Source organism: Denticeps clupeoides, chromosome 8, assembly GCF_900700375.1.
Source record: "Denticeps clupeoides chromosome 8, fDenClu1.1, whole genome shotgun sequence".
NCBI classification, from domain to species: Eukaryota; Metazoa; Chordata; class Actinopteri; order Clupeiformes; family Denticipitidae; genus Denticeps; species Denticeps clupeoides.
The window spans coordinates 10,557,739-10,577,771 of record NC_041714.1 but is presented as its reverse complement, the minus strand read 5'-3'; the positions used below and the strand labels follow the sequence as shown (position 1 = coordinate 10,577,771).

The 20,033-nt window shown below is 42.0% G+C and overlaps 2 protein-coding genes across 9 annotated transcripts; one reads left to right on the top strand and one right to left on the bottom strand.

The window, feature by feature from the left end:
• The first annotated feature begins 637 nt into the window (after positions 1 to 637).
• On the top strand, positions 638 to 19,899 carry ogdhl (oxoglutarate dehydrogenase L). Of its 8 annotated transcripts, none has more exons than XR_003750596.1 (23): positions 638 to 738; positions 1,608 to 1,807; positions 1,948 to 2,112; positions 2,707 to 2,809; positions 5,056 to 5,171; positions 5,859 to 6,013; positions 6,084 to 6,230; positions 6,306 to 6,396; positions 6,476 to 6,655; positions 6,856 to 6,984; positions 7,075 to 7,254; positions 7,333 to 7,485; positions 9,525 to 9,627; positions 11,343 to 11,471; positions 12,220 to 12,370; positions 14,146 to 14,273; positions 14,593 to 14,771; positions 15,146 to 15,217; positions 15,878 to 16,003; positions 16,509 to 16,814; positions 17,303 to 17,457; positions 17,601 to 18,622; positions 19,278 to 19,899. XR_003750596.1 is itself a non-coding variant. In XM_028989993.1 (23 exons), the coding sequence occupies exons 1-23, from the start codon at positions 672 to 674 to the stop codon at positions 17,722 to 17,724; spliced, it is 3,090 nt and encodes a 1,029-aa protein (XP_028845826.1). In that variant the 5' UTR covers positions 638 to 671; the 3' UTR covers positions 17,725 to 19,899. The 8 variants fall into 8 exon arrangements, 5 of the variants coding, with proteins under 5 accessions (XP_028845826.1, XP_028845825.1, XP_028845829.1 ...); XM_028989993.1 differs by having other exon boundaries at positions 16,509 to 16,581; positions 16,651 to 16,814; positions 17,601 to 19,899; XM_028989992.1 differs by having other exon boundaries at positions 17,601 to 19,899.
• c8h10orf53 (chromosome 8 C10orf53 homolog) lies at positions 17,763 to 18,823 on the bottom strand. Its single transcript, XM_028989999.1, has 4 exons — positions 18,690 to 18,823; positions 18,491 to 18,610; positions 18,320 to 18,406; positions 17,763 to 17,962 (listed from the first exon to the last, which is right to left on the bottom strand). The coding sequence occupies exons 1-3, from the start codon at positions 18,781 to 18,783 to the stop codon at positions 18,342 to 18,344; spliced, it is 279 nt and encodes a 92-aa protein (XP_028845832.1). The 5' UTR covers positions 18,784 to 18,823; the 3' UTR covers positions 17,763 to 17,962; positions 18,320 to 18,341.
• Positions 19,900 to 20,033: the final 134 nt, after the last annotated feature.

Below are 20,033 nucleotides of genomic sequence, written 5' to 3'. Positions count from 1 at the left end.
AAATATCCGCCCTTTGCTCTGATTACTGCTTTGCACACTCTTGCCATTCTCTCGATGAGCTTCAAGAGGTCGTCACCTGAAATGGTTTTCCAACAGTCTTGAAGGAGTTCCCAGAGGTGTTTAGCACTTGTTGGCCCCTTTGCCTTCACTCTGCGGTCCAGCTCACCCCAAACCATCTCGACTGGGTTCAGGTCCGGTGACTGTGGAGTCCAGGTCATCTGCCGCAGCACTCCATCACTGTTCATAGTTTTGATGCCTTCAGTGATAATCTAACAGTGTAAATGGTCATGAAAATAAAGAAAACACATTTAATGAGAAGGTGTGTCCAAACTTTTGGCCTGTACTGTACATGGTGTTCAGATTTTTTTTTTATTTTTATGAATGATAACATGTATTTCCTGGGTGTCCACCACCTTTGCACACCTATAGACTGCAATTCTTTTTTTTTAAATTAGCTCCAGCTCAGGCAGATTGGATGGAGAGAGTTTGTGTACAGCAGTCTTGCCACATGCATGTTAGGGGTCGAACCCCTGCCCCAGGCCCAGGTCTCTGTATCTGGCTCCATCCCCCCCCAGTGCCTGTCCTTGCGCCCCGGATATTGACCCATTGTAACCGGGACGTGTACCGGGACGTGTACCGCGGCGCGTCCCCGGCTCCTGCTGCTCGGGATTATGGGGATTTGGCGCGGACGGATTAGAGGAGCAGGGGAAGGAAACGCGGGACGCTGCGAACGCCGAGGTGAACGCTTTTATTTCGCCCACACCCGATATAAATCAAGAACACTGTGTCTTTTTTTTTTTTTTTAATAAACCGTAGTTTTAATATCGATGCTAAACGACGGAGGTTTTACATTAACAGGCGGGTTAAAAATTGCGTAGCCGTAGCGTGGAAGGCCGGACGGAACGATAGGTCTCCGTAAACGTTCACTCTGCGTCCGCTGGCATGGTGAAAGTGATTGTGCAGCACAGCACACGGTGACACGGTGTCCTCTGCTTTTAACCATCGTCCTTGGTGAGCAGTGGGCAGCCGGCGTTTTGCTCGGGATTCGAACCGGCAACCTTCCGATTTAGGCCACCAATGCATCCAAGAGCAGCTGCTATTCATTGCTGTGTATGCCAGGTGAAGGGTTGGGAGAAAGTAGTGGTTGGCCTAGCCGGTAAGGAGACGGACCGTAACCGGAAGGTCGCCGGTTCGAATCCCGAATCGCCGATGTGACAGTGAGGCACCACGGGGCACCTGTCAAGGTGCGCACATTTCTTTGTGTGGACCTTGCAGTGGATAGCAATGTAGGATATTTTAGAATACATATAAAATACATTTGATCTGATTCCTCGTTCCAAATTTTTCTTTCACAGTTAAATGTGTGAATCCAACGTTGTCCTTTGAGTTGCAGTCAAAATATACGACAAGAAAGATTTTTTTATGGTTCATGAGGAGCTTGTGACCAACATCTAAATTTGAATGTGCAAGCAGATTTGATTTATATATACAAGTCATTGTATTCTGAACACGTGTAACAGTTAGATAAATTCTCTTATATCCCAACCCCAGCTGGGTGTGTGAAACAATAAATGACAGCATAATACATTCTATTTTTGACTGATCAGACATGAGTCAGTTCAGGGCCCTGGCTGGAGTCTTCAGAGGGGGAAGTCTTTTCCTGACAGGCCATGCACGAGGGAAGGTTCTTGGTCCCTGGAGGGCCTGCAGTTCTGCAGTTACTGAGCCCTCATTGGCTGTGCACAATTCCAGCTATGTGGAAGAAATGTACTATGCATGGTTGGAGGATCGCAAAAACGTTCATGAGGTACAGCAGAGGCTTCTGTAAATTGTATGATTTAATAAACAAACGTGTCCTCCGATATTACAGTGTTTTACATTATTTCCACCGATATTACCATATTACAAATGTAGCAATTTGGATATTTACTTTATTTCATACTGCAGTCATGGGATGCCTACTTCAGAAATGTTCATAAACCAGCCAGTGAGATGGGGGAGAAACATCCATCTGCCCTGCTCCAGGGCCGGGCCATGTCCCAGACACCTGCCATGGCCCAGAAAGTTGTGGAGGATCATCTGGCTGTTCACAATCTTATTAGGGCCTATCAGGTACCTACTGTGTTCATTTAAACCTGCCTGTGCTTTATATAAATATTATCTGTTAAGAAATTGATGAGAGCAAGTTCAACTTGCTTGTTTATGTGGATATGCAAATTATGTCATTAAGGCTATATTATATTACACATTAAATAATACCAGTGACAACAGCAACTTTGTCTAATTAATGAGGGAAACTATCTACTCTGGGGAGGAGGTGATTTGCTCTGCTCTGTCTTGTGGTGGAGCTTCAGCTCATGTTCTGGCCTGAAAGTGTTGTGTTTGTGGTAGTAACCTACTGGGGTAACACATTCGCCTATGAACCAGAAGACCCCGGTTCAAATCCCACTTACTACTGAGCAAGACACTTAACCCTAAGTTGCTCCAGGGGGGAACTGTCCTTGTAACTACTGATTGTAAGTCGCTCTGGATAAGGGCGTCTGATAAATGCTGTAAATGTAATGTGTTTCTTATAAAGACGGAAATGCTTAATGTCCAGGTCAGCCTTGCCCAATCAAAAAAATAAACTTCCTTCCATGTCCAAATAATTTGTGTGTGCAAAGCCTACGGTGAACTCTTCCTTATTTTTTCTTCCTTTTTTCACAGATTCGAGGGCATCATGTGGCACAACTGGACCCCCTTGGAATTCTTGAGGCTGATTTAGACTCTTTTGCCCCATCAGACTTGATAACGACTGTTGACAAACTAGGTAAGTGTGTGCGGTTTTTCCACGAATAATTCAGGCAAGCTAATCTGATGACTATGATCTACAGTCATCGAAAAGTTTTACTTTTTTGTCCTTTTTTTAAAAGCCATAATTTAATTGCACTTTGAAGATAGTTTGTCACTTCTCGGTAAACTGAAATATGCTGAGTCGGTTCCCACACCTCAGGCAGTTTCAAGAATAATTCATACTTCAGCCCCCTCATTTTCTTTTCTATTGCCCTATGTTGCTCTTCTATCCTGTCCAGAAATGTTCTCTATTTTTATATGATAACCATACCACACTCTTCCTTTTAGCTTTTAGATATGCAGAACATAATATAAACAATAACTCTTAAGACTTATTAGATCATTTTATTTGGGTTTCATTATTATTCATATTATTCTTTTGGAGGTCGTATTATTGATATCTTTCACAAGCCTTTTTCCAGAGCAACTTACAGGGACAGTCCCCTGGAGACACTCAGGGTTAAGTGTCTTGCTCAGGGACACAATGGTAGTAAATGGGATTTGAACCTGTGTCTTCTGGTTCATAGGCGAGTGTGATACCCACTAGGCTACTACCACCCCCTTAAAATGAACTGGAATTTCACTTTATGAATGGGAAACATTTCATTTACATCTACAGCATTTATCAGACACCCTTATCCAGAGCCACTTACAATCAGTACTTACAGGGACAGTCCCCCTGGAGCAACTTATGGTTGAGTGTCTTGCTCAGAGACACAACGGTATTAAGTGGGGTTTGAACTTGCGACTTTGTGATCTTCTGTGTGAGTATGTTACCCACTAGGGTTATGTCCTGCCAGATCTTTTCGACCTCTACCGTATATCTTCAATATTACAACAATAAAGTTTTATAGTCAAGCAATGTGTTTTTATAGTGTCCATTTACATTATGTATGATTAAACATTCATTCCATGTTATTAAGACCTCAGTACATTTGGCTGTTTGGCTGCATTCTTTTTTCTGTTTTTGCCCATCCATTTATGTTTTTGTAGCTCAAAGATAATAAAGTAACACTGATCACATGTAACTGGCACGAAATTGCAAAAATGGGATTTACATCCAATATAGACAATACATCATAGTTCAGATTAAATGATAGATGATGTTTCATGAACATCTAGTAGGTTTTGTTTGATTCATTTTCTTGTGATATATGTGATTGTGGTAATGTGGACAGAAGGTATTAGAAATGTAGAGAGGAGGCAGGAACAGGATTCTTCACCCAGCCTCCACAGGTCACTGGGGGACATGTAACTGAGACGCTGCACCCCAGATGGAGGCGATAGCACAGGTTAATGCTATCTCAGCCTCCTCCTCATAAATCTTCCCCTTTCCCCTGTCACCTAGCATTGCCTTTATTGCTGGCCAAAATGAAAGAATGTAGGTGCTGCACTCACAACAGATCGAAAGGGAGAGTAATAGTCACTAAAGAGAGCTTTCAAAACACGCTTGTTCCCTCCTCCCCCAATCTGTTTTTTTTTCATGCATCAGGCTATTAATGAAGGTGAAGATCAGCCTTCATTTTTAGTCAACTGGTGTGTGTCTCTATTTTCAGGCTCCTTGGTCTGTGCATATAATCTGATTTGTACCTGTCTCCTCTCCTCTTCACCTCACTGTTGAGTTTTACCAGTCTCCTTAATGGACTAAATGGTACAGTGTTTTGATCTTAAAATTAGAGCTATGCAATTCATCTAATTAAATTTTTGATTGCAATTACAGAGATTACAAAAACAACGGAATCAAGATCAAATTAATCATTTTGCAATGATTGTATTATATGGTGTCAGTGTTGTTTTTTGAGAATAGTTTTAGGGTGAAGCATTTGGAAGTAATGAGTAATGAAGATTGGGTTCCACATATCTACTGGGTTTGAAACAAACACAATGTCATGTTTATGGTCCACAACAGATTTCCATGTCATCAGGATCCAGTCCAATTTTGCATATGAGGAATCAGACTTCTGTCAGATCAGTGACATATAGGGTGGTAGTAGCCCAGTGGGTAACACACTTGCCTATGAACCCGGGTTCGAATCCCACTTATTTCCATTGTGTCCCTGAGCAAGACACTTAACCCTAAGTTGCTCAGGGAGACTGTCCCTGTAAATACTGATTGTAAGGTGCTCTGGATAAGATCGTCTGATAAATGCTGTAAATGTTAATCTGCCTGTTATATGCACCTGCTCTCACCAACTTCAGCTCATTTATTCTGATGTGTCCCAGGCTTTTATGGTCTTCAAGAGACAGATCTGGACAAGACCTTTCGGTTGCCTGCAACTACATTCATTGGAGGTGGTGAGACCACCTTGCCATTGCGAGAGATTATCCGTAGGCTAGAGGTAAGTTGCGATCACACATCTTGAAAATGTGTTTCTGAGATGAAGAGGTTTCGCTGCAATTAGAATAATACAACATAAAGGTCGAGAACTAGTGAGATGTAATTTACATTTCACCAAATGTACATAAGGACCAAAACGTAAAATGTAACTTGATCAAAATAAGTGCACTGACTGTACTGATAATATTAGTGTACTGAAAGTGAAGTGATTGTCATTGTGAAACACTGCATTGCGAAACACAATGTGCACACAACAAAATATATCCTCTGCATTTAACCCATCACCCTGAGTGAGCAGTGGGGATGGTACCTTGCTCAAGTGGACCTCAGTGGCACCTTGGCGGTTTGGGATTTATAAGTGAAGTGATTGTCACTTGTGATACACAGCAGCACAGCACACGGTGCACGCAGTGAAATTTGTCCTCTGCATTTAAACCATCACCCTGAGTGAGCAGTGGGCAGCCATGACAGGCGCCCGGGGAGCAGTGTGTGGGGACGGTGCTTTGCTCAGTGGCACCTCGGCGGATCGGGATTCAAACCGGCAACCTTTATAATTACAGGGCCGCTTCCTTAACCGCTAGGCCACCACTGCCCCAAAATACACTTTTTTTTTTGAGTACACTTTCGTAGTCGCCAGGCCACCACTTCCGTAATCAACATTAACAGATTAATTGTTTTATGTGTTTAGACATCATACTGCGGCCACGTAGGAGTGGAGTTCATGTTCATTAATGATGTGGAGCAATGTCAGTGGATTCGCCAGAAGTTTGAAACTCCCAGGGTCATGCAGTTTACCAGTGCTGAGAAGAGAACGCTGCTGGCCAGGCTGATCAGGTCTACAAGGTCAGTGCTTTTGAACATGTGTAGGTCATATTTAAAACAATATTTCATTTTTTTTCTGTCCGTATCATAGGTTTGAGGACTTCTTGGCTCGAAAATGGTCTTCTGAGAAGCGCTTTGGTTTGGAAGGCTGTGAGGTCCTGATTCCTGCACTAAAGATGATTATTGACAAGTCCAGTGCTGCTGGTGTTGACTGTGTTATTATGGGAATGCCTCACCGGTACAACTGTTCTCTAAATAGTGAATAGGTCATCCATGTGTAAAAAAATATCACTGATCTGATATTCACTGTCAGGGGTCGACTAAATGTCCTGGCCAACGTTGTCCGCAAAGACCTGGATCAGATCTTCTGTCAGTTTGATCCCAAATTAGAAGCTGCTGATGAGGTACCAAGATCACATTATTTCTATACCCAGCTGCTCATGCTTTCACAGAACACTAGGGTGACTTTTCGGCCCGTTGCAGGGCTCTGGGGATGTTAAGTACCACCTGGGGATGTACCACGAGCGGATAAACCGTGAGACAGATAAGTACATCACCCTGTCCCTGATGGCCAATCCATCCCATTTGGAGGCTGTGGACCCCGTGGTGCAGGGCAAGACCAAAGCCGAACAGTTCTACCGTGGTGACACAGAGGGAAAAAAGGTTCAAACCTGCTGGAAAACCGGTGCATTGCCATTCTGGAACACAAACTGGCAAATCCTTGGGAACATTAATTCAATTGTCACCACTACACACTTTAGCAGAATTAAAGCAAGCTCTGATTGCAAATATTCAGCATGCTGTAACTGCAAAACTACTGATCATGGAAATGAACAGACCTAATAATGGTTTGTTTTACTCAGGTGATGTCTATACTCATGCATGGTGATGCAGCATTTGCTGGTCAAGGGGTCGTCTATGAGACCTTCCATCTCAGTGAACTCCCATCTTATACAACTCAGGGCACCATTCATGTAGTGGTCAACAACCAGGTACCCCTATCTACTTTTTTTTTTAAATGTGATGTTAATGGTAGATGACAATTTACTATAGAGGCAATCCTTTTATTTCCTGTTGTCAAGATTGGCTTCACTACTGATCCCAGAATGGCACGCTCCTCTCCCTACCCCACAGATGTGGCGCGTGTGGTAAACGCGCCCATCTTCCATGTCAATGCTGACGATCCTGAGGCAGTGATGTATGTGTGTCGGGTGGCGGCAGAATGGAGGGCCACATTCAACAAGGATGTTGTCATAGATCTGGTGACAGCTGATTTGCTTTTGACTTCAATGTTTTAAATTTGACCGCATTCTTTACTAACTAAAACATGCTGTCTGTAGGTGTGCTATCGCCGTTTTGGGCACAATGAGATGGATGAGCCCATGTTCACTCAGCCCCTGATGTACAAGCAGATCCGGCGACAGGAGCATGTGCTGAAAAAGTACTCTGACAAACTCATCTCGCAGGGTGTGGTGACACTGCAGGAGTTTGAGGTTGGGTGCTCTGTTCTTTAATAAGTCTTTGAAAAAAAAAAACCTACCGGGCACCCACATTACTTGCTCACTCTACATCTACCTAACTTATGCACTTGTGACAGACTGTAAGACATCAACCATAAAATTTGTCATGCACCACAACGTCTCGCATCAGTGGGGACCAAAAACATCTACTGACCAGTCCTTACACTATAGGTCAGGAGCTTAAAATAATTAAACAAACAAAAAAAAACAATACTCTTTACAATTTTTACATGAAAATATTACATTAATATGATTGTTGAAGTGTAATTAACAACTGACAGTGTAAGTGTAGGATATCAAAGTTTATGTACAATATAAACCTTTATCATGGAAGATTCACAGATTCACTGGGTCCACAACTATGTCCAAACCCTCCCAGCACCTTTTAGAGTGAATACAAAACAGATACAGAGCATCCGGGAACCGAGTGACCTAGAACCTGTCAACTGTAGGGCCTGTCAAAGCCCAATGAGACATAATGTATGTGATTATGGGCTATATAAAAAATGAATTTGTTACATTACATTTAATACACTGTTACATTAGAGTGACCGGACAGAAGTCAGCTCGTCTGGAGTTTGACAAAAAAAACATGAAGAACATGAACTCTTTGGTGTGAATTCCAGGCGTCACGTTTGGAGGGCTGCACATCACCAGGTCAATACCATCCCTACAGTAAGGCATGGTAGTGCAGGAACTGGGAAACTAGTCAGGAATCAGGATAGAGGGAAAGATGACTGCTGCAAGGCACAGAGATATCTTGGATGAAGCTCCAGAGCGCTCTTGAACTAGGACTGTCCTTTCTGCAGGACAATGACCCTAAGCGCACAGCCTAAATATCAAAGGAGTGGCTTCAGGACAACTCTGTGAATGTCCTTGAGTTGCCCAGACTTCAATCCGATTGAACGTATCGAGAGAGATCTTAAAATGGCTGTGCACCGAAGCTTCCCATCCAACCTGATGGTGCTTGAAAGGTGCTGCGAAGAATTGTGTGTAGAATTTTGGAATGAGGCTCTAACATAACTAACATGTGGAAAAAGGGATGTGCTGTAATGCTTTCCGGATGCTCTGTATATCTTGTTTATAAATTTTAGTTTGCGCCTTTGTGGCCACAGAACATGTTCTACTATTCTTGTTATGATATGTTGCCAAAAATCCAATGGTAGGCGCAAACAGAGACCACCTTCTGACACGACGGGGTGACCATGACGGGGTGGAGGAATGATGTTTTTACTCTGCCAATAGGAGTGTAGTGGGCACAGCATTAGCATTAATCTTGTGTAGAGAGTGTTTCACCATCCAACGATATTCATACAACAAGCTGTCCTGTAGTTAGAATCCTAGGCGGGATGAAGAGCTAGAAGGTGCACAAAGTAAATGATAGTTGGCCACATCTGGGTTTTCCATGTATCTATTAATTTATTTTTACTATATTTTTTAAGAGTGCCATTCCAGCACCATGCTTTCAGTTTTCTACACCCAGACATTCATTCCAGCCCCCTGCGTCCTAAAGCCGTATTCCGCTGGATTGATGCTTTTCCTGCCCTGACACATGATGGAATTTGTTTGTGATGGCGAGGGTTTATTTTTTTCTGTGGTTCTGTAAAAAAAAAAAAAAAGTCCCTCCATCCATTGACCTAGCAGAGTATTGAACAGCCCCTCCCCCCAGACGTTTACTTTGAGCCCCCTCGAAAGCTGCAGACGCGTGACATGGTTATTCCTCTTCAACGTGCAGCTGACACTCTGTCTCGGCGGGCCGACAGAGTGGTTTATTTACAACTGCGTCCCTGTCACTTTCCGCTGGCTGATTTGGCTCAGGGTGAAGGTAGTTGGAAAAATTAATTGTAACCTGAGACAAAGGCTTTTCCCTCACGCTCTCGCCTGCAGGCAGTGTGCTGAGAGTATCATTAGTCCTCAGCAAAATTGGTCTTTCTGCACTCTCATTAATTTTTTTTTTGGGGGGGGGGTGCTGCTGCTGTTTAAGTGCTGCACAGATTTCTTAATTGTTGCAGGAAGAGGTTGCCAAATATGACAAGATATGCGAGGAGGCATACACCAGCTCTAAAGATGAAAAGATTCTCCACATACGCCATTGGCTGGACTCTCCGTGGCCTGGTAAAGCAACATATCTGATTCATATGTACTGGCAGAATATTTCAAATATGACTAAATTTGCTGTGCGGTAATGCAATTTAATAGTAAACTGAATGTCCAAGAGTTTTTTTTAGATATTTGTTTGCAATCTTCTGATTTTGAATTTTGTGGACAACATATAACAAAATATATAAAATACTACCATAGGGTGGTAGTAGCCTAGTGGGTAACACACTCACCTATGAACCAGAAGACCCAGGTTCAAATCCCACTTACTACCATTTTGTCCCTGAACAAGACACATAACCCTGAGATGCTCCGGGGGGACTGTCCCCTGTAACTACTGATTGTAAGTCGCAGTGGATAAGGGCGTCTGATAAATGGCGTAAATGTAAAAAATGTAAAATATAAAATACAACATATATAAAACTCCTAACTCCTGTACTTCTGCAGCAGGTGAAATAATCAGTGTATTTACTATTGCAGGGGGCTTATTACTTTTCACAAAGTTTTTTCCGAACACCACACTTCTTTTTTGAATGTTTTCGTTCGCCGTTTGAAGCCACACCCACTGCAGCAAACAGAACTGCTCTCTTAAAGTAACACACACTTTTTACAAGTCGTAAAAAAGTCGTACAAAGACAGCCCTGGTGGGAATGGATATGAACTTGGGTGACGGTGAACTTGTAGTTAAAAATGCAACAACACGAGGCAACATGAGAAATTTGTATCAGCACCTATAACATCTTATTTATATCCAGCAGTTCCTATATAATACTACATGTAGTACAACTTACAATGTAAGTTTAGAAAATTCTTATTGCTTTATTTATTATTTATTTTAATTAATCTGCAGTATTGGGAATTAACATATGCAGTGATGTAATTAATTAATCAATCATTTTATGTATCTTTATTGATAGATTTATCATATTGCAATTGCATATCGAAATATTGAATTCAGTAATCACATTATGACTTTTTTCAATATTTTTCAAAGTATTGCAGTCACTGCCTTGTGGCTTACTGCAGTACAGGTAATATTAGAATGGTAACATTGGCAAAGGCTTAACAATAACAGATATTTGGAAGGAAGATTAAGAATAATATATTACTTAAGATAAAATACTATTAAATACAATTAAGATGATCAATAATTATGATCAAGGTAATGCTAAAGCTTTTTATATACCTGGGCCTCGGGGCCAACAAGTTATGTTAAAAGTGTGTTGCATACATGGAACACATTGATATTGACACATTGATGCCCCCTCACCTCTCAAGCAAAAGTTCAGGATTATGAATTATTTTTGCTATCACCCCTGCATAACTGTAAATATAAGTGTAATGTAAATGATTGAGCTCCATTGTTCTTGCAAACTACAACATCTTGTAACATTATGAACTGAGTAAACAGCTGCCTGAAAATCCTTTACTGTCTTCTCATGTGAACTAGGGAGTAATTTAGAGGAATCCACGGCTGTTGATTTTCATAAGGAAAAGACGGAGGAATTTATACAGCTCTTCCCCCAACTGGCCTTTCTTAGTGATGACTGTGAAGAAGTCATAAGTCAATAAGCTAATTACATTCTGGAATCTTGTTAAAAGTTGCCTGAGAATTCAATGTGTCATGTGTCCAGAATGTTGCTCAGTGTTTTTGTAAAAACTGTAAAAAGATAATACACAAATCTTTCATGAAACTTTATTTCATGCCACTGTGTATGTGTGCTATGCAGACTTCTTCACTAAAGAGGGAGAGCCAAGGAGCATGAGCTGCCCTTCAACAGGCCTGGGTGAGGAGCTTCTGCAGCACATCGGTCAGATCGCCAGCACTGTGCCTATTGAGGACTTTGCCATTCATGCTGGTGGGCTTTTTTCATTTGCCTTGTACATATAACAATACTCTAAACATGCTTCCAGGCACTTTTAATTAAAAAAATGCTTTTCTTATAACGAAGATGGTTCTGATAACCATCTGTACCATCTGAATCCTGACAGGGCTTATGACTGCCACTTCAAAGATGCTGTCTGGAGTGGCACTGGGTCTCACCAGATTAACAGTTCTTTCATTTGATTGAGTTATAATGCTCCTGTGATCTATGTCTGTCTGTCTGTCTATGCTGCTATACTGATGAGGCAGTATTTCAATGCTCGCTTTTGGCGTCAGTTCAACATTTAAACATGCCTGAATACATTACATGATCATATCACTATCATATTGTAGAGAACGATTCAGTATTGTAATATAATTTTAATCAAAAACAACAGATGTAATTACCACCTCTAATACAGAGAATGTTTTTAAACTACAATTCGGACACATATCTCATTTAGAGTGAAATGGTTTACAGTGAAGATATGCTATTATTTTTTGTCTAGATATGTGGTAGTTATGGGGTGGTAGTAGCCTAGTGGGTGAGACACTTGCCTATGAACCAGAAGACCCAGGTTCAAATCCCACTTACTACCATTGTGTCCCTGAGCAAGACACTTAACCCTAAAAATGGCTCCGGGGGGGACTGTCCCTGTAACTACTGATTGTAAGTCGCTCTGGATAAGGGCGTCTGGTAAATGATGTAAATGTAGAGATTTGCCTACTGATGTGTGTTGCAGGCGTGTCCCGCATCCTGCGTGGCCGGGATGACCTGCTGAAAAAACGGCAGGTTGACTGGGCTCTGGCGGAGTACATGGCGTTCGGGTCACTGCTGAAGGAGGGGATTCATGTGAGGCTCAGCGGCCAGGACGTGGAGAGGGGTACCTTCAGGTGGGAGATGGTCTCAGCAGCCTGCCCAGCCAGTGTGTGTTTGTGTGTTCCGTCCACACACATATCCTCAGTGATGACAGGGGGAATGCTGCGGCTTGTTACTCCAGGGTGTAACAAGCGTCGGTCTGGTTTTTGGGTGACAGATGACGTCAGCCCATCCTCAGACAGTGTCTCTTGGGAGAGGGATGGAGCCCACATGGCGCTGTCACGGTGCTGCCTTTGTCGATTCTGATAGAAAGGCATTTTTTTTTTTGCGTGAGATGGGCCTATCACACGGACACAATTGTTCACGTCTGTTCGTTCTTGCATGTTTGTGAAATGCACATTTGTTTGTCAGCCTGTCAAGGAAATTGATCTTGTCCACTCTCAAGTTCAACTGCTCGACATATGACACAACTCTCCACGTTCCCAGCTGTTTTACATTTTTTGACATCCGTCTCACTTTGGAAGGTTGCTCCTTAAAAAAAGAGGAAAAAAAAAACCCATGCCTGTGGTCCCGTAAGACTTCTGACATTCAATCTCTCAGGACAATCCAGAGACAAAATGAGACAGAGGACAACTCACTGACGTTCCCGGCTTCCCAGCCGACACTATTTTGGCTTTTGCGCTCCGTCTTTTCCTCAAAAGTCCATGGGACTGAACATATCGGTGCGCTTCAGTCGGCTGGTCCTGCTCGTTACTTAGGGAGTTAATGACGGTGAGTAATTGATTCAGTCGTCTGTGTTTGGGAACGCACTGTGTCCTGTGCTTTAGTCCCCTGATTGATGAAGTCTGTATTTGAGAAGTGTTGAGAAGGGGGGGGGGTGGCTGGGCGTGCTGAACGCACCAAAAGCCAAGAGCAATTTGTCTCGATTTCATTGGTTTTCGTTCTAATGGTTCCATATCCAGCAGCCGAGCTGGGTCCTATTTAGAATAAACCATCACTGGTCCATGCAGGAAAAGAACCAGAAAACAATTGACTGTTAATGTTGTCGCACACCGAGGATCCCTTCCATAAATCTGAGAGGAAGCTGTTTTCTGTGTCAAGGTAGACTGACCCTCAATGATCTCATCACTCCTATAGAATTTACTACTTGAATAAACGTTTGCATAATCGCCGTATAATGACTTCCTTCCAAGCTTCTCCTGTGCTGCTTGATGGTTATGCCCATCATGGTTACGCCCATCATCTGAATGTGCGCAGGACATCATTACTGTGATGCTGAGGAGACGTTAAAGGATTGTTTCATTCAGCCTCTTTTGATGTCTGAGATGTCCGAGGAGCCTGGCAGAGCTTGTTAAAATCTCCTGCCCATAACTCACTTTGGTTTCTTTCCGGAACTCTTCCCGCTTACACTGATTAGAATAGAAGAGCGAGCGTGACTTTGGGATTGGATGCCTCAGCTCAGTAAAAAGAGCAGGATCGGAGAGCACCACTGTGAAGAAGGTCTCCCCTGCTGCTTGACGGACTCCTGACAAATCACCTCCTTCCTCAGCTGAATTGTCTTCTGCTCTATCATCAATCTGGACATCTGTAAAGCACAAGGAGAGCTTACCTGGGCATCTGTGGCTCAGTGTTGTGCTGTGTCAACGGACCGCTTCCCTTGTCTTGTCATTATTTCAAAAAGTCCCTTTTTAATTCAAACTTCATTTTAGGTTCATTATGCATCTGGTGGTGCTTAAAAATGGGAGTTATTCTGCTCAGACGTCACCCGTAAAAAGACATTAGCGTGCTGATGCGACGAAGAGAAATGTCTTTCCCTGACTCTGCTCTCATCGCACTGTTGTGTTTGCAGTCACCGTCATCATGTTCTGCATGATCAGGAGGTAGATAAGCGGATTTGTGTTCCAATGAACCATCTGTGGCAGAACCAAGCACCTTACACTGTCTGCAACAGCTCTCTGTCAGAATACGGAGTCTTGGGTAAGTGTAAAGGGAAGTGAAAGTGAAGTGATTGTCAATGTGAAGCACAGCACACAGTGCACACAACGAAATGCATCCTCTGTATTTAAACCATCACCCTTAGTGAGCAGTGGGCAGCCCTGTCAGGCGCCCGAGGAGCAGTGTTTGGGAATGGTATTATGGGGCCACTTCCTTAAACACTAGGCCACTACTGCCCCCAAAATAGGCATCCTCGTAGTTCTTTTAAACTAATTACTGATTGGTTGTTTGTTGAACAACTGTTGAATTCCTTGACTTATTGACTACACCAAAACCATAAAAGATTTTATCTGTGTGTCAGGTTTTGAACTGGGGTTTGCTATGGCGAGTCCAAATGCACTGGTGTGCTGGGAGGCCCAGTTTGGAGACTTTCACAATACAGCACAGTGTATCATAGACCAGTTCATCTGTTCTGGTCAGGCCAAGTGGGTCCGTCAGAATGGCATTGTGCTGTTATTACCTCATGGGATGGAGGGGATGGTATGTTTCATTAAATTATTATATAAAAATATAGCAGTGATGTATAGCCAGCTGAGAAAGGCTGTCAATCAAACTTTCTCTCCACTGTGCCATGTGAACAATGCAGCATTTGCTTAAACCAACCAAGGAAAGAACCAGTATTAAAGTACTTCCCACAGGGCCAACCAAAATGGACCAGTGCTATATGGACCAGTTTATGAACCAGTGCTATAGTTCATTATTGCATGCTGGATGGTCTATTCATTTAATTGAAATCTAATTTTAATATTTTTGTTTATGTGGCATAGAGTCCATGCTCTAACAATATAATTTGACAAGAACTCAGTTGTCTCAATCATAGTATGCTCTCATTCGTGTTCCTCAATAATCACCAGGGTCCAGAGCACTCATCAGCACGTCCAGAGCGCTTCCTGCAGATGAGCAAGGACGACCCTGATCGTTACCCTGTGAGTGGCATTCAACCCCCTGCCTTCTGCCGCTGTGCAAATGATTTCCCCTAGGGAGCCTGGTTTGTGAGTTCTGAGGTGGGAATTCTTGATTGCCTTCATTCTTGATGTCCTTCATTAACCCCACCGGACTCTATGCTCAGCAATATGTCAGTCCCACAGCATCAGATTTTCATTTTGCCAAGCACTTCAGTTCAGGAGGTCTTTAACTTAATGGGATATTGACCAGACAGTGAAAACGGGCTACAAATCGGGGTTTTGACTTCCTGTTGATACTGTCTGTACTGAGAAGAAAAAGTGACTGCATACATGGCTGCACATTTTTCTACACATTCTATTTAACATCAAACTATTTGATGCCTATTCATATTGTTTATTTATTCCAGTAAAAATTCAAGAAAGATCTACATTTATAAAGTTCAACAATTCTATTTTGCTTTTGTAATTAGTTTTCTGCTAAATCTTTAGTAAAATACTCAAACAGTAACATACCATAATTAATTCAACAGAGAAAGTGGCTCACTTGCTTGCATTTAAGGTATGTCATCAGAGATATGATTGCTTTGTTTTTGTCTTTAGGACATTGCATTGATGACAAGTTATAATTAGATCATTTTAATAGTCTGCTTTTGTTTTTTTATTTATTTAACTCTCATTAAGGAATTCACTGGAGACTTTGAGGTCCAGCAGCTTTATGACTGTAATTGGATAGTGGTCAATTGCTCAACACCTGCCAACTACTTCCATGTGTTAAGGAGGCAAATCCTATTGCCGTTCAGAAAGCCGGTAAGGAAGCATATTTTTATCCGCCCTTATAGAAAAAAACGTAACTTAATGCCACCCATCCACTTGCACCTGCTCGGTCTGCACATTAAATGCAGTCATCAGTGTTAGAGGTGGAAAGGAGAGGTGCTTGATGTGCTGAAAGTTTGGAGTGGTTCTGCACTCCCCGGGCTTAACCTCCTCGCTACAGTCTGTAGTGATCCCCAGTTGCAGATAAATGCAGTGCTTTGTGGAGCATGAGAATGTATCTTCCAGAACAAATTAAAATAAGTGTCGTGGGAGATCTTTTTTTTTTTTTTTTTTAAATAACTCATTTTGCCCCTCACTTTTTGAATCTGCTTAATTTCACAGCTTCTTCTTTATGTGGTTTTGTTTTCTTTTATTTTGAGTCCCTAGATTAAATATGATGTGATTAACAAAATCAGAGAGTGTGATGTTTAAAAAGTCACCAGGGACAAGAAAGAAGAGTGCTGAGAAGTTTGATATTTAATAACTGTCTACTTTACAGCTAATTATTCTGACACCCAAGTCCCTTTTGAGGCACCCTGATGCCAGGTCCAGTTTCGATAGCATGATCTCAGGTACCATGAAAATTTACTCCACTTGCTATGTGTGTGAGTGTTACATGCCTGTAAACATGTTCATGGTAGGCTCCAAGTTCCAGAGGATCATTCCAGACGGTGGGCCAGCGTCTCTGAACCCAGGGAAGGTGAAGAGGGTGGTCTTCTGCACTGGGAAAGTCTACTATGAACTGGCAAAAGAGCGACAACAGAGAGGTCTTGAGAAAGACGTTGCCATTGTCAGACTAGAGCAGGTGATTTCTATGTAATGATCAATACGTACTGAGCACGATCAGTATTAATTACCTTAATTAATTACCACTGCCCCTTTGGGCCTAAGGAAGCGGCCCCGTAATCAGAAGGTTGCCGGTTCAAATCCCGATCTGCCAAGGTGCCACTGAGCAAAGTACTGTCCCCACACACTGCTCCCTGGGCTTTAAATGATGGGTGATGGGTTAAATGCGGAGGACAGATTTCACTGTGTGCACCGTGTGCTGTGCTGCTGTGCATCACAATTGGCAATCACTTCACTTTACTTTAAAAAGCATTTGCATTGTGACACAGCAGTTTTTCTCTCAGTGTATGCTTCAGTATTAACTTAGTTGAGTGATTTCTAACCCAGTTACATCAGAGTGACAGAAATAGAACAAAAACCTGCTCTGGCTTGGAAACCACAGACATAGAGGATAAGGATTTTTTAAGCTTTATTGTCATTTGATTATTTATATCTGTTTATTGCCAGATATCTCCTTTCCCTTTTGACCTGGTCAGAGCTGAAGTGGAGCAGTATGGGAACGCTGAGCTCATATGGTGTCAGGAAGAGCATAAAAACATGGGCTATTATGACTATGTAAGACCTCGCTTTCTCACTGTACTGGCAAACAAAAAGCCAATATGGTAGGTTTGGCATTAAATACAATTTACAAACGCAACATTTTTCATTCATATTGGCTTAACTCTGGTATTATTTGATTGTTTTATATTTGCTGATGCTTATAACACAATGTTTCTGCAAATAAGTGTTTAAATATATATTTCAGGTACAGTGGCCGTGACCCAGCTGCAGCTCCTGCAACTGGTAATAAGTTCACCCACCTGGCTGAGCTGAAGAGGTTCTTGGACATCGCTTTTAATCTGAAGACCTTTGACGGCATGAGCTTTTAAGGTTTTTTTTTTTTTTTTTGCGCACCATGCAACCCACATTCGACTCAAAAGATTTATTTAAAAAGAACACACCAGTCAAGATCAAATTCACAACATGGTATACTGCGCAGGTATGCAGGTATTCAGTCACATTGATGTCAGTTATAGTCATATGTGAACCGTGCATCACTTCCCATTTCAGCAGTCTCTCTTTCGCATTTCACTGTCACACTCGACTTCTCCCAGAGACGACAAACAGCTGCTATTAAAACACAAGACATTTATGACACATCACTTCTCCATGGATGCTGCAAGGCACAGATGACATGAATCCAGAGGGAACCCTTTTCATTCTCGTGTTAGAATCTACAATAACAGTAACTACGAGTTTGAGCTCATGTATGTTTACTTGCACTTGAATGTGATTATATCTTAATCTGAATATCTGTTGTGTTTAATTCTACTGATACATGAAATTTAACAAAAGTTAAATGCAATGCAACATGCAGGCCTGTGTTTCATATTTTGCACGATGCATTATAATGTTTTTTTCACAATACTACAATAATCAATGCAGCAATAAGAGATGATATGCAAAAAAGCATGGTTCACAAACCTAACTGGAACTGATACTGGTGTTAATATGCATTCTCCACTGCCTTTACTGCTTCTTGACACAGACAATCGAGACGTCCATCTCCTCCTAAGGTGCAAATGACATCAATTGCATTCTCATAACATATCAAATATATGTATTTGACTATATGTATTTGACGTGACAAATTACCGAATTCCAGGTCGTTTATGTCACACTCGTAAACGAGTTCTCCGTTGACCACAAGCTCCACTTTACTCCAGTCCTGCGTCATCTCCAAGACGCACGTGTGTCCATTTTCCTCTAATGCAGCTGAGGATAAAAGTAAGTGAAAGTGTCGTGACTGCTCCATTACGCGCCGAAAACACAAAGTCGCGGTACGTGCGGTTACCCTGCAGACCCTCCAAGCGGAACGTCCTGTGCTCAACAACGCCGCACGACGCGTACGGCCCGTATTTTATCATCACCAACTTGCGCGGAGCCATTTCCACCCCCGGAACTTCGGTTTCCGTAGCGACGGTCGGAGCGTCGTGACGCTGATGACGCGGCGTGACGTCAGCTCCCCACGCCGCTTAATAACGACGCGGCGTGACGTGCGGCCGAGCTGGTCAGTTCACACGCGTTTGCCTGTAAACGGGCTGTAAACCAGGACAGCAAGTGTCCGAAATCTCTAAATCCACTGAAAAGCGCGGCAAACTGCACCCAACAGCAGGCGACCTAGACCATCATGCATCGCGCTGTCATTTATTCTGCTCTAGATGCTGACAAATTCATGTTTTTTTATTGACTACATATGCTTACGATTTATTTATAAATGCATTATTTATTTTCCTTGTTGAGAGAACATGGTGGTCATAAAGTGTTTCAAAAGTCTGAACTTTATCTGTCTTATCATTTGAACCACACTCACATCTTTGGTTGTAAGACTCCCTTCCTCTTACTCTTCCTCACTCCCATGACTTTTTATTTTAATATTTAGACATCAAGCATCCGTTTTGACCTTTCTATCATGGAGCTGTTGGGGATGTCACATGAAATCGTGAGTGGCTATGAAAGTTCTTTTAAAAAAGCATGTGCTATTTTTAGTTGTGTGAGCAAAAACTGTAAAAACAATACAAATTCTCCAACTGGCCAATGTGGTTCAGCAATCCATAAATAGTTCTGAAATTAATTGTCCCACTTATATTATTCCAGTTAGTGTAAAAAGTCAATTTCAGGACTGTTATTCTAGTGAAATCTTCACACAAAAAAGGAAATCGTAGATTGAAGCGGCTGATTGCCAGAAGGATTTTACTCCACATTGCCTGAGGTCCTCACTACTGAAACTCCGTTCATCCATTACTACCCCACCATTAGGTTATGCATTTACGTTGCCACAAGAGAAATGATAAACATATTTAATATTTCATGTGTATATAATGGATAGATGATGTAGTAAAAATAATCATTGCAATTGTATATGGAAGGGAAAAGAGAAAAAAACATTCTGTGACCATATCAGTTGATGAGATTTCTTCTGCAATAATGACTGATTTTCTGGTTTATGTTCTGACTGTTGTCGAATTAAGGACTGAATATATAAAATAAATGTCATTGTTTTAGTGGAGACTACTTGATATGTGTAATGAGCAAAGCAAGCAAAGCAGGAAATAAGTAAATGTCGTCTACTGGGTTCACTTCATTGATATTACCATGCAATAAATAGTTTATCTGGTCCATGTGAAAGTTTCATTCT